At 32.0% G+C, this 14,691-nt stretch overlaps 3 protein-coding genes across 3 annotated transcripts in view; 2 read left to right on the forward strand and 1 right to left on the reverse strand.

The window, feature by feature from the left end:
* Positions 1-455, forward strand: part of LOC100809158 (extensin) — a 9,377-nt gene extending 8,922 nt beyond the window's left edge. The window contains exon 3 of the mRNA XM_041007410.1: positions 19-455. Coding sequence (XP_040863344.1) covers positions 19-233 — 215 coding nt within the window. The 3' untranslated portion in view covers positions 234-455. The remainder of the gene's footprint in view (positions 1-18) is intronic.
* Positions 456-2,635: 2,180 nt separating this feature from the next.
* LOC100813616 (polyadenylate-binding protein RBP47B') lies at positions 2,636-6,082 on the forward strand. Its single transcript, XM_003539409.5, has 7 exons — positions 2,636-3,275; positions 3,360-3,433; positions 3,835-3,965; positions 4,218-4,314; positions 5,272-5,430; positions 5,503-5,585; positions 5,723-6,082. The coding sequence occupies exons 1-7, from the start codon at positions 2,705-2,707 to the stop codon at positions 5,811-5,813; spliced, it is 1,206 nt and encodes a 401-aa protein (XP_003539457.1). The 5' UTR covers positions 2,636-2,704; the 3' UTR covers positions 5,814-6,082.
* Positions 6,083-8,207: 2,125 nt separating this feature from the next.
* Positions 8,208-11,346, reverse strand: ALDH3J2 (aldehyde dehydrogenase family 3 member J2). The gene is made up of 9 exons (NM_001367168.2): positions 11,130-11,346; positions 10,871-10,939; positions 10,707-10,803; positions 10,397-10,603; positions 9,713-9,942; positions 9,395-9,567; positions 9,022-9,112; positions 8,745-8,894; positions 8,208-8,629 (listed from the first exon to the last, which is right to left on the reverse strand). Exons 1-9 carry the CDS (start codon positions 11,328-11,330, stop codon positions 8,363-8,365), a joined length of 1,485 nt encoding a protein of 494 aa, NP_001354097.2. The 5' UTR covers positions 11,331-11,346; the 3' UTR covers positions 8,208-8,362.
* Positions 11,347-14,691: the final 3,345 nt, after the last annotated feature.

Genomic DNA, 14,691 nt, shown 5'->3' on the forward strand with positions numbered 1-14,691 from the left:
GTCTACAGTCACCGCCACCTCCATCTCCTTCTCCACCTCCCCCATACGTTTATAAATCTCCACCTCCACCTTCTCCATCGCCTCCTCCACCATATTACTATAAGTCACCTCCTCCTCCATCACCTTCACCGCCTCCTCCATATTACTACAAGTCTCCCCCTCCTCCATCACATTCGCCTCCTCCACCGCATCACCCCTACCTCTATAACTCACCCCCACCTCCCGTATATTAAGTTTGCGGCTAAAGCAATTTGATTTTGTTTCTTTTCAATAATTTATGTTCAACATTGTTGCAATTAATTTGTAATCACTTGTGTATTAATAATTGGGTCTACACTAAAGTGAAAGCCTTATTTTGGTTGTAGTGTAGCCCATGCTTGTGTATTGGTTTTAATTCGGAAGTGTGTATTAATCTCTCTTACCAAATATATATACATTAATACCAAATTTTGTTCTTCGTTGGTGTTGGATTCCATTTTCTTCATTGCATTATGAAATTATGATCTTGAAGAAACTCACCAATAATGAACTTTCTATATTGTAAAACTAAATTTAATTGTACTCATTTTACTAAAAGAAGAAATTAGGATTCAAATAACATAATAGTTATTTAAGTTACACCGATATAATTCAATTGTATATATATATATGCACACTTGTAAGCAATGAACAAGTGAATCCTTTTTAGTTTGGATGATTTTAATTAAACGAAAGAAGTAAATAAAAGAGATAACAAAACAATAAGAGGAGTTTGATAACGGTTAATTATGAGTATATTTTGGAGGTTAAATTATAGAGGAATTTGTAATTTTTCTCTTCTAATTTTTCCTTTTTGAGCAAATAATTGTTAAATTATCATCATTTAGGTTTTTATGCAGAAAATATTAAGAGTGATGAATTTATGAAGCTTAGTGAGTAAAATAAAGCCCAAAAAAACAGGAATAATTAAGGAAATCATAACTAAGTAAGGAAAACAAGTTAATTGATGAAAGAATGGATAATTAATGAAAGGAGGGCTAATTAAGAAAAGAAGACTAATTAAGGAAAACAAACTAATTGAGGAAGACAGTACTAATTAAGGAAAAAAAGACTAATTGATGAAAGTAAGGCTAATTAAGAAAAATAAAATAATTAAGGAAAGTAAAGACGGACAGTGCAAGAAGTCCATTAATCTGCACTTATAAGAGAAGAAGGAAAAGACACATGGAAATTTCTAGATAATACAATTTTTGATTAGGGGTTCAATCCCTAATATGTGTGTATGAAAAACATATATTAAGAGAAATCAACTTCTTAAATGAATCTATATACCTCGAAAGATTAGTCTTTGACTCTTGACTAGGGTTATTCGGGTTCACCCAAAAAATGTAACAAGAAAAATTTTCATATTAACTAATATTTTCAATTTTTAATGAGATATTAAAATATTTATTCTAATTTTACCTTCTAATAAATACTAAGTCTTGAAAGAATTAATAACACATTTCTTGAAATTAAGAAAAAGAATAAAGATATAAAATTGTCTCTTAAAAAATACTATTGTCTTAAAATGTTTTTCTTTTTAAAAATTTATATGAATTTTTAAAAAAGTATTAGTTATTTTGGAATGGAGGAGTATATTTTTAAAATAACTAATCCACGACAAAAGTCTTGATAATAAGAAATATTAAATGACAATAATTTCATCAAAATTCTTACCAAAATGAATGGATATGGTTATGAATTTTAGATTTTAGACAAATGAACACATTCCATACATTTACTTTATGCTCTTCACCACATGCTTCCTACACTTTCGATTTTCATTGGTGGATAAAATTACCCTTAATAAATTTTAGCACTCCCTTCCCCTAAATGTTGTTCTAGAATGAATATTTTGTAATGCATTTGCAATCCATAATAGATATTCTAAAACATATTTCAAAATGGGTATTTTGAAACACCTATTTTAGAAGAAATAAATCTAAAACATTTTTCCAGAATGGATATATTCTGGAACATGTTTTGGGATTTGCAAATCTATTATGAAATACTCATTCCGTAATACACTTGTAAATCAAGAATGTATGTTGGAATACCTATTCCGGAAGCAAAAAAAAAGTTTTGTATTACGGAATAAGTGTTATTTTCACATTTTTTTGAATTTACAAGTATATTACAAAATGACTATTCATAATAGACATAAAAATCCTAAAATGTGTTTCGGAACACCCAAATCAAAACCCAACACCTAGAACCCACTCCACAAAAGCCAAAGATTCACACCAAAACCCAATACCACAACTTACCAGAAGCCAAACACCCACTTACCTTTGCGAGTGTCACACCTAAAAGGTGATTGAGGGAAGTTTGTCATGTGACTGAGGGAAGTAATGATGTCGTGTGAGATTGCCGACTCAATGAAGGGGATCCCCGAAAGGGGGTCTCATTGAAACATTTGGGGAAAGAGAGTGTTGAAATTCATTAAGGATAATTTTGTCACACAATAAAAATGGAAAGTGTGAGATTCAGGTGGTGAAGTGTTGAAAGTAAATGTCCACATTCCATACCATCTGAATTTCGTGTGCTACTGCCCCAACCCACATAAGGATGGGCCCATAACATAGTCTTCTACACTTTAAATTCAAAAGCAGCCTCAATCTCACACCAACAACACTAAATAAAAAAAAAGGAGGCTGAAGCATAATCAGCGCGGCGGTGTAAGATGGTGGCAACGGCGATCGAGGAAGTGCGAACCCTCTGGATTGGCGATTTACAGTACTGGGTCGACGAGTCCTACCTCTCTCAGTGCTTCGCCCACAGCGGCGAAGTGGTTTCCATCAAAATCATCCGCAACAAGCTGACGGGCCAGCCCGAGGGCTACGGCTTCGTCGAGTTCGTCTCGCACGCCTCGGCCGAAGCCTTTCTCCGAACCTTCAACGGGGCCCAAATGCCCGGCACGGACCAGACCTTCAGGCTCAATTGGGCCTCGTTCGGGGACTCCGGGCCCGACCACTCCATCTTCGTCGGCGATCTCGCCCCCGACGTCACCGATTTCATCCTCCAGGAGACTTTCCGGGCCCATTATCCCTCCGTTAAAGGGTCCAAAGTCGTCACCGACCCCGCCACGGGCCGCTCCAAGGGCTATGGGTTTGTTAAGTTCGCCGATGAGGCCCAGAGGAACCGCGCCATGACTGAAATGAACGGCGTTTATTGCTCCACGCGCCCAATGCGTATCAGCGCGGCTACTCCTAAGAAGAATGCTTCTTTTCAACACCAATATGCTCCACCTAAAGGTAAGTGCAATACAATTCTTCGTTAGATTTTATTTTTATTGCAACTTTGAAGAGGCGCTTATTGTGAATTTGATTACTTTGCAGCAATGTATCAATTTCCTGCATACACTGCTCCAGTGAGTACTGTTGCGCCGGAGAATGATGTGAATAATACCACTGTAAGTCGGATACATCACTGACCAATCATTTATTTATGTTATGATGAGTAAATCACCGTTTTAGTCCTGGAAGTGTATAGCGTTGTTACATCAGTGTCTGAAATTAAGGAAATTTCAAATAAGTCCAATCACATTAGTCCAAAATTCAGAAAAACGTATTACTTGAGAGATAATATTAACACATTTAGGGATCAAAATGATAGTAAGGATTTAAGTTTATGAACTTGGATGAAACAACTGGAACTTTTAGGGACTTAATTTGGATTTTTTTTTATTTTAGAGACTAATATAATGTGACTGCATATTAAAGTGATAGCACGCTACGCTTTCAGGAATTAAATTGCTGGTTTACTCTTTATGTGATTTTATGGTACTCTTACTTACATCCGTTTGTGTTGCAGGTTTGTATTGGTAATTTGGATCTTAATGTGACGGAGGAGGAGCTTAAGCAAGCCTTTGTGCAATTTGGTGATATTGTGTTGGTCAAAATTTATGCGGGCAAAGGATATGGTTATGTTCAATTTGGAACTAGGTTTTTGCTTTTTTACCCTTAATCTTTAACATGTGAATCTTTGTGGGGTTACTCTAATATTTTGAAACTCAAAGGGTAAATGATATGATTTTGACTGTTGCTACCCCTTTTCCAAGGCAATAAGTTTCATGTGGCCTGATGTCATGTTACTCTGCATCTTATGAGGTCTTTCATCAATCTTAGTTTCTTCTCCTTCTGCTTTTGCTTGTTATTAATTGGCATTTTAACAGCTTCCATGGCTTTTGTCTGTAGAGCGTCTGCTGAAGATGCCATTCAGAGGATGCAAGGGAAGGTAATAGGTCAGCAAGTGATCCAAATTTCTTGGGGCAGTACCTTGACAGCTAGACAGGTGATTTTGCCTGTGGAAATGATTCAACTATTGACAAAATGAATTTAGATTGTCATGCTTACACTGGCCTGTTGCATGTTTGTCATATACAATGCATTTTAATTTTGAAAACTACTTCAATGTATACAACTATATAAGGTCTTCCAATATTTGTAGGTCGGTAACATATGGCCTTGTTTAGGGTTATTGTCCTTGAGAATTTGATCTTTAGCCAGGTTCAATGGTGTTGTGTGATTTGTGTAGCTGATCTCACCCAATGTGATAAGGTTTTTGTTGTGGTATTATGTTTTGCCATGTTTAGTGGTTTGGCTGTTTGGTCGTTGAAAGATGTTTGGAAGATAAGTCTAGACTCTACTTGACAATCATGAGATTGATGCCTATGAAGGTTGGTTCAGTTGATAGGATTGGAATGTTAGTAAAAAGGAATAAGGTTCAAGTCCAGTTGGTGGTCTTTCTTTATAGGTTATCACAATTGCATATGCAAACTGGGTTTGGAGCCACTTCCCCTTCCCCTAAACTTTCATTCACAGAGAGAAAAAAGTCACAAGGTTGTGATGATATGTGGTGACACAAGGAAAGATAATATATGAGAAAGCCAAATATTAGCTCAAAGCTGACTAGTTTTAGTTGAAGTTAAGATGATGTAGTATATAATTTAAAGCTAAATATTTAGTTGATATTTAGTTGAAGCTAAATATTAGCTGTAGCAGTTACATTTGAATGCCCAATTCTAAAAATTAATTAAATAATATTATAGAAGGGGTATTACTATAGGCTTCTCTTTTTTTCTTTTTTCTATTTTAACTGGATACCAAACCTTAGTATTGATTTATAAAATTCTTCATTAATGATGTTGGGCAACCAGATTAAGAGTAGCTGGTATGTGGATTCACCTTTTAGTATTCATTAAATGTGCAATTATGTTAGCACTAAAATTTATTAATGAAACAATTTTAGGATGTACCCGGTGGCTGGGGTGCACAGATGGATCCAAGTCAATGGAGTGCTTACTACGGATATGGACAGGGTTATGAATCATATGCTTATGGTGCTACTCATGATCCCTCCTTGTATGCTTATGGTGCATATGCCGGTTATGCACAATACCCTCAGAATGTAAGTTTACATACACATGGAAGAGAATGACATTTTTGAGTTACTCATGCATATTGGTTGCTTACTTTTCAGGTTGAAGGTGCTCAAGACATGTCAGCAGTGTCTATGCCTATGGAGGAATTGTATGACCCCCTGGCAATGCCTGATGTCGATAAGTAAGCTTCTCTCCTTTTTTTTTTATTTAGAAGTTAATGACACCTTAAAAATAATGTAAATTGGCTTTCACCAAAAGAAAAACTTGTATATATTGGCTCATTGCGTGTTTATGACGAATCTTTGATTGCTTTTCCAGATTAAATGCTGCATATCTTTCAATACACGGAAGTTCCATTTTAGGGCGGTCCCTTTGGCAGAGAACTTCACAATCTTTACAGCAAGCCTAGGATCTATATGTATTGTCAGGTCAATTTTAGGCATTAAGGCTTCAAAATATGGCTGTCTTACAATTTTGCGTTTGTTTCAACATGAGTGGAAGAGCATGTTAATTAGATCAATGGTAGTATTTTATGATGTAATACTGAATATCAATGATTTTATTTTAGTTTAGGATTTGAGTTTTAATAGTAATCTTGTATTAAAATTTAGATATGATGTCATAAGGATATTGTGTCGTAATTTTCAGAATTTGTTGTAATGTAGGCTCTTTTTCCTATCTGTGCTTCCTAAATTTTGCGTGCTTATTTTCTGTATATTTTACAACTGGAGCTACAACAACAAAGTTATCAATCCCACTTGCTATTACATAAAACATGCAAATACTTGGGGTATGGGGTAGACACGGTTAACAAACTGAAACATCCTCTAAAAGTTTTGATTTTTTTTTTTTAACGTCCAGTTTCTTTTGTATTCCTTAATATTTTCTTTCTCTATTTCTTTTCTTTTCATCATGGTATTTTTTATTCCTTCCTTTATATTTTTTGTTAGAAATATTCTTTGATTTTTTCAGGCACCGGCAAACAGTAATTATCTTCTGGTTTTGGCTTTTAATTTGATTGATTATCTTGTAATTTTAATTCTCTCTTTCTCTTGCTTAGATTTATATTGTTTGATTGTTCTTTAATTTTTATTACTGCTGTGGGAAAAAAAAGGAAACTTTGTGAGGTTATTAGACACAAATATCAGAAATCACGAATTTGTGTGTCTTACTTCCTTCGGTTTGTGTAAAAAAATACAGTAAAATTTGTTTCTAATAAAAATAGCCGGAGTTAGTTTATTCACCAATGAATTTTACTGTAATTATAGGAGAGAATGTGTTACCACAAGTATTAGATATTTTGATGTACAATTAGGCGATTCACTAACCAGCACATTACTTGGTGTTCGGAGATTAATTTCATTAAATAAAAGAGGAAAACTGGTTCATTTAATGACACTAACATCAAGTTGATTTAATAATTAAAAAAGAATATTGCTAACAATAATTTTTCACCAGCAATCGGTATACTAGTATTTTTCAACTACCAATATACGATCACAATTCTCTACCACTAGTTTTTGTGGTTGCAAACATTAAGTTTGGATAGTCATAATGATAGGGAATTTTTTGGGAGCGGCATAATTAATAAGGTTGGTGGAATTGAGTACTTGGCAATGAAACAAAAATAATTATATTTAATAATATTATTTTCTTAAAAAAAATATAAAAAAATTATACAATTTAATTTAATAAATAAGTAATTTTAAAATCAAATAAAAAAATTATATAATATAATATCTATATTTTATAATATTTTAAATTAAAAAAAATAAAAATGAGAAAGAAAGTCCCAAGTAGTATATATTGAAAATTAAATTAAAAGAATAGTATAGATTAAAAAAAATAGGAAAAAGAAGATATATTTAAAAAAAAAACCTGACAATAAATCTGTTAAATATGTATTCCTTCGTAAGGTTTGGGTACTATACCAGGACTTCATTTGTTTTGAAATAACTGTCATTTTTATATTAACGAGCAAAGATTTTAAATTAAAAAAAAATTAACTACAAAAGTTATAAACTCATTTGGTTAGTTTTCTTCTCTTTTCATTAATTTTTCTATTTTAGTAAAAATTCTTAAATATAGTGAAAACGTTGAGCAATAAAAATGGTGTCTTCCTTGCTTTCTAAAATGATAAATATTTAAAAAAAATTAAAAATACTAACAATTATTAGAATAATAAGAATAATAATTTTTAGGCCATTCTGATAATTTCTTAGTTTCATTTCAACATAAAAACTATGATTTTTTTTTTAATGAGAAGATGGAGACAAACCGAGGGCATCAGATGATATTATTAAAAGGAATTTTATAATAATAATAATAAGAATAGTTAATATTTATTTTATTAATTAGTTTTTTTTTAATGATATTGTGTGATTTATATAACCAAATTCTCTTGATTTATCGTCTTGCTTTGATATTTTCTTAATCTCTAGAGCAACTATAAATAAATTTTTTGACATTATTAGTCTTTTTAGCCCGGATTCAATCATTGATGAATTTAATTCATTGAAATTTCGTTGAATTTAATTTTCCTAAATGCCTAGGTTATTGTGAGATATTATTTTCTTTTACTTTAAATTACATTTTGTTTAATTTGTATTAGCATAAAATCTTATTTGCGGAGATGAAATAAGGATAACTTAGATGCATAAAACTATTTTTGTATTATTCAAATTATCAAGGTAAAACCTTATGTTAATTAGTAAGTTTCCTCTATGAAATAATTGCAATTCAGTTTAGTACTGCATGCAGCGATCATCAGATAATTGTCACATATATACCACGGGACTAATTCTTACTAAAATCAAGCTGCATAAGAATTTAATACGCAAATGTTATAATCCACAAGTACGGATGACTTGCACAAAGAACAATATTTATTGGATACCCTTATAGGTAACATTTAATTAGTACTGAAGTCACGTACGTGCATATATGCTAGCTAGCTAGCTAAACATGATCTGAGATTAAACGTTTTGATGGTCTCTTTAAGCCCAACAGGACAAGGAGCAATCCCAGATAATCATAATTGTAAGAGACTTCAAGTAGTTGTAACTTGTTTAGTGTCCATGGAGGATATCTATACCAAAAATCAGTGAGGAAACTTCTTCTTACAATTGCTTTCTGGTGGCTAAATGTGTCAAAGGAGAATTTCCCATGGTACATGCCAAACCCACTTTCCCCCACTCCTCCAAATGGAACAGTATCAACTGCATACTGCACAAATTTAACACAAATATTATGCACTAAGTCTGAGGAATTAATAAATAAAATATGCAAAAAGATTAGATTAAGAGTGGAATATTAATGCTTGATAGGGTATTGGTATTACTTGTAGAATTGCGTCGTTGATAGTCACACTGCCAGATGATGTTTCAGATATCATTCTTCTCTGCAGTGTTTGGTTTTTGGTGAAAACATAAAGGGCAAGAGGTTTAGGTCTAGAATTTATGAATTTAATACTGTCCTCAATCTTCTCCACCTGCAAATTATTAATATGAAGATAAAGAAAAAAAATGGAACTCATTGGTCAAGTTGGAAAATATATAGAGAAATACATATAGTATAAGCATGTGGTATAACTGAGAACAATGTTGCATGAAGCTTACGGTAATAATTGGAAGTAATGGGCCAAAAATCTCTTCCGACATAATTGCTGCTTCCAGTGGGGGATCCACCAAGATCGTTGGCTCAATAAATCTGCACGAATTCACATAACATAACGCTTTTTCGGCTGAGTAATTGTACAACCAAATCTGTCAGCTGGTCTTTCTAAGGAATTACCGTATTGCATTTAATGCGATAAATCTATCAACAACTAATAATTGAATAATTCTAATTGCGGGAGTGTTAGATAAGCAATACTCTTTTTTATATTTCTAAAGATTAAATATTTTTTTTTATTTAATACAGTTTTTCTAAAATAGTAGATAGATGTGTACGAGAATATAATAGAAAGAGCAAAAAGAGTCAGTCAATTACAAGTTTTGTTCGTCCATTGAACCACCATAAATCACAGATTCTTTGACCTTTTTATCAGCAAGAAGATTCTTCAATCTAGAGAAGTGGTGTTTATTAACTATCTTGGCAATAGTTTTGGATTGTTGAGGGTTCTCTCCAAACATTTTCTTGATCCAGACCTTCATCAATTCCACCTAATTAAAAGAACAAGAATAAGCACAACAAAGCAGCCCCTAGAAATTTATATATATATATATATATATATATATATATATATATATATATATATAGAAACAAATTAAGAACAGTGAAAAATGTCAAAAGGATGTATGTATGTACCAGTTTAAAACAGTAAACCTTTTCCACAAGGACATAATCAATTGCTATGCATGCTTGACCAGCACATGCCCCATATTTCCCCACAATAATTCTCTTCACAGCGACCTCTATGTTCCAAGAAGATGAAAGGGAGTCAACAACTGCAGGGCATTTTCCACCCAACTCCAAAGTCACAGGAGTTAGATGCTTCACAGCAGCAGACATCACAATCTTCCCCACATGTGCACTTCCTGCCATTAGTTTTTACAACAATGGAAGAGACAACATTTTGTTCTGTTAAGAAACAATTAAGGAGTAAGGACTAAAGTATGTTTTAAGTTTATGTTTTTAAGTTGTTAGTTAAAATAGGTTTAAGTCCTGTAATTTAAAAATGATAATTTTGATTCTTGTATTTTTAATAATTAGTGAGTTTTATCTCTCTTGATTATGAAGTTTAAGATACTAGACTGAGAAGCAAAATTCACCTATTATAAAAAAAAATCAAGACTAAAATCATTATTTTTAAAGTAAGAGAAAATAAATTATTTAAATTTAATTTTAATAAGAATTTAATTTTGTAATATTTATTTATAAATTACAATTTGAAAATTAATGTTAACGATCATTAATTTTGATAAATAAAATGGAGTCACTTATCACCTAAAACACATTTTTTTTAAGAAGAAAAAAAGTCATTTAATTTACCTGTGAAGAATATTTTGTCCCATCTTTGCTCTAGAAGTTGCTGAGTTTCTTTTGGCCCTCCTTGGATGACCTTAATGGCTTTATTGTCCAAATAAGTGGAGAGATTAGAAGCAAGTAGAGAAGAACATGCTGGAGACAACTCTGAAGGCTTTAAGACTGCTGCATTTCCCGCAGCTACTGCTCCTATCAGTGGCTCCAAGGATATTCCTGTAGTTTTATGCATCAATCCCTCTTAATTAGTTAGCTAACCAAACCTATATATGATGAACATATAATTAATGCAGTGATATGAATATTGTTTCTAACTCACCAAAGGGGAAATTCCAAGATGAAATAATGAGGACCACACCAAGTGGCTCCGGAACAATTTCTGCACTGGTTAGCAATGCTAATTGCGGCAACGCAGCCTATCAAAAGGTGAAGTTATATATACTATGTAACAATATTTTGAAGGAATAAACACGTACATCTTACCTTTTTGCCTGACATCCAATGTTTCAAAGACTTCAACGCCAGATTTAAGGTCTTAATCAACGTTCCTATCTGCGCGAATGGATCAAATAGTAAGAAATTATAAATGAAAATGGTTTATTATTCCCACATATTATAGCACAGCCAAAATACTTAAAAGAGAACTTTGTGTAAGAAACTCTTTTAATTCATTAGCCATGCTAAAACACTTTTTATTGTAATATAATATAATAGCAGAAGAAATTAATATGGGAAGAGATACCTCGTCTCTGAAAGCTTCAAGTTGATGTTTCCCTAAATCATGCATGAGGGCATTCATGATATCTTCTTGTTTTTCAATGAGAAAACGACGCAACCCTTTGAGCTGCGATTCTCTCCAGGACGCTTCCTTAGTCTTTCCACTCTCATAATACCCCCTCGTGTCATTTAAGTCTCTCTCCAAACTTGGCATAATGATCTCCATCGTGCTTTGTGGTGCTGCTTAGCCTCTCAGCAAACCACTATTTATATTTGTTCAACTAACTCGCTTCAATTTGTAAACTAGTTTCGGCTTTATTATTTTTTTTTTTTAAAACTAGTTTAGGCTTTCATAAAGGTAAGCCAGGGCTCTTTGCATTCTGTCATTCACATGTTTTTGTCGGGGTACTTACATGATCTTTAGGATAAGTTTTTTTTATAAAAAAATATGTTAAAATCAATATTTATAAGTTACATTAATATAATTTGCACATACTATATTAAGTTATTCAAAAAATTTAATGGGACAATTTTTTATTTCAAAACCTACTGTAATATTATATTGAAATTTTTATTCACAAATCATATATGAAAAAAATTATATTAATCTAAAATTATTTAATATCTTATTTATTTACAATATAATTAACTTAATATATACTTTAAAATATAAAAAATAAGAATTATTTAATTAGATTTTATTATTATTAAATTTTGACAAATATTGACCCAAACAAATAAGGTATATATATATATATATATATATATATATTGAAATAATTGTATGATAGGGTTAGGATTTTCTATAGTTTGAAAGACAGGGGCGGTAGGACGTATAAAAAAGGGATGGTACGGACGTGCAATTATAATCAAGGGGTTATTGATAGTTAACAGAGCTGTGTTTGGTTTTTAAAATAAAAATAAAAATAAATAATGATGTTTATTATTATGTTTGTTCTAATTTTTATTTTTTTTTAGTATTTAGTGTAATGTTATGTTTGTAACGATTAAAAAAAGAGAAAAGGATAAAAATTAAATTATATTTTAGATAAATAATTATTTTTGTTGTTGGATGTGTAATTCTTAGACAAATTTGTCCATAAATATATTATGTAGGCTCTTTCGTTGCGGATAAAAGTTAATGGGTGAATGAATTTATTATACTTTTTTCACTTTCGAAAACTAAAATTTAAATTTTTATCTCTCAGGAACGAATTTATCAGTATTCTAAATATTTAAAGAAGAAAATAGTTATTTATCCTAAAAATAACAACGAGAAATTTTAAAATTTTGTGATCTACACCTTTTATATTTTGTTTTAGTTCAAAAAAATTTCTTTTATTTTCGTTATCACTATTTTCATCCTCTAAATTAAATAGATCCTTATATTAAAATGCAACCAACAAAGATTTCTCTGGCTGATAAGAATCATATCCTAAAAATACACAAATTTGATTCGTGCCATTGAAGTGAGGACATTAATACCTTTATAAAGATTTATTCAACTTTGAGACTTGTCACAGTGAGCTGCAATAATCTATCTCACTTAAACTTTTTTTTGAAGAAAAAAAAAGTTGGATGCTACAGATATATATGGAGATGTAGGAGCCATAGTGTCAAAATGGAAAGAGCCAAAGAGGTGTAGTTGGTCGGTAAAACCGGGGCTCTTAAGTGGATGGATTGATTGCACATGGTGTGCAGTTAAAGCTCTGAAGGTAGTTTGCAGGGTGGTCGTCATTCACTCCGTGTCTTGTCATGTGGGTGAAATGGATGGTGTGTAATTGTGTTGGTAATTAAATGGACACGTTCAAGTCGAATAAATGGATTTCGTTATTAACTTGGTTAAGTAGCTAAGATCCTTAAATGCATTTATTTTGAACATGAGCGAAAACCAACACTTTTATTTTTAATGCTCCAGCTAAGATCCTTAAATACATGGATTGGATTGTACAAAAATCCAATCAAATTGACGATATGGACATGTTCATGTGGAGTAAATGGATTTCGTCATTAACTTGGTTAATATCTTCTTTTTTTTTAGAGGAAACTTGGTTAATAGCTAAGATCCTTAAATGCTTTGATAAGGATTTATTTTTGAACATGTCTAAAAACTTTTTGTGGATGGATTTTACCCATCTCTCATGGTTGGATATATCTTTATGGACGGAAACTATCGTGGAGAAGTGTCTCAAATGGTTTATCATGAACCATTTTTTTTCACCGTTAGATACATAATTTTTTTCTTCTTCCACTTTCCTCCAATCCGGACAATTACAAATGGCAACCACCTCTGTTTTTGGATGTGCCACCGCTCACCGTTGCCGAAGGTGTATGCCTCTGGCTTCCAGATCCGCCGCTCTCATAATCGGGATCCAAATCTATCGTACGTGCCGATGACATCCAGATCTGTTACTCACTCCACCGGTGTCTAGATCCGCGGTGTATTTGTTGACGATGTGCATGGTCGACACGATGGTCATTGAACTTGATGTCGATGTAGATCCGACGGTGAGGGAGGCTGGTGCCGTAGAACATGCAGGGGCCAAAGACACGATTGGGAACGGTGGCAAATGTGTTTGTTTGATTGGAATTCAAAAATCAAGTAAACAAAGGAGGAGAAATAGGGGATCGTAGAAAACTGAATCGCTGATTGGAATTCAAAAATCAAGTAAACGAAGGAGGAGAAATAGGGGATCGTAGAAAACTGAATAGCTTTGGTCATTCACTTTTATTTTCCAGGGGTGATGGATATGTGTTAGATTAAAGAACACTATGAAAGGGAACTTGGTGGAGCAGAGTGCAGACGAGTCCCGCCCCATCCTTACATATCTGACAACAGAATACCATATCCTTTGAGTTTGTGGAGCAAGCAGATCAGGATTCATGATTTGATTAAATTCACGAGTAAGTGATGGTATGTGGAGAACTTCATATATGATAGTGCACTCCTCTTTATAAATATGTATTTTTGTTATAATGAAGTACTTTATTTATTTATATGTATTTTTTTTCCTCTTCTGATCATGTTATTGCATACTACTCTTTGTATATAAAAGTTGAAATAACTTAAGTAAAAGTACTGTTATGAGTTATTCTTCAAAGAGAGTATTTTTAAGAATTTTGTTTAATATCTTATCTTTTTTAATCTATATCATTTTATCTTTATTTCTAAATTAAATTTCAATATTTTTTAAGAAAAAATTATCAATAGTTAAATATAATCTTGTATCACAACATAAATTATTTATAATAAGTCAAAAATATTATGTTTGTGTTAAAAAATGTTTGTTACTAACAAATTTAAATTATAATATACAACTTATACATTCAAAATTATTTATTTACTATAAATTTTAATTAGAATAAATAGTATATTCACTCACAATGTAAATTTTTACAATATCTTCCCATTATAACTCATCATCGTCATGTACATATTTTTACTTTTTGCATCCCCTGTTTTTAATTTTGCACCATTATTTTTATTTCTAAATCTTTACTAAAGTTATCCTCTAAATGACAACTTCAATGCTCACATTTAAAAAAAAAAAAAAAAAGAACGAAATCGTCAAATAAAACATGATTTC

Source organism: Glycine max, chromosome 12 (assembly GCF_000004515.6).
Source record: "Glycine max cultivar Williams 82 chromosome 12, Glycine_max_v4.0, whole genome shotgun sequence".
NCBI classification, from domain to species: domain Eukaryota; kingdom Viridiplantae; phylum Streptophyta; class Magnoliopsida; order Fabales; family Fabaceae; genus Glycine; species Glycine max.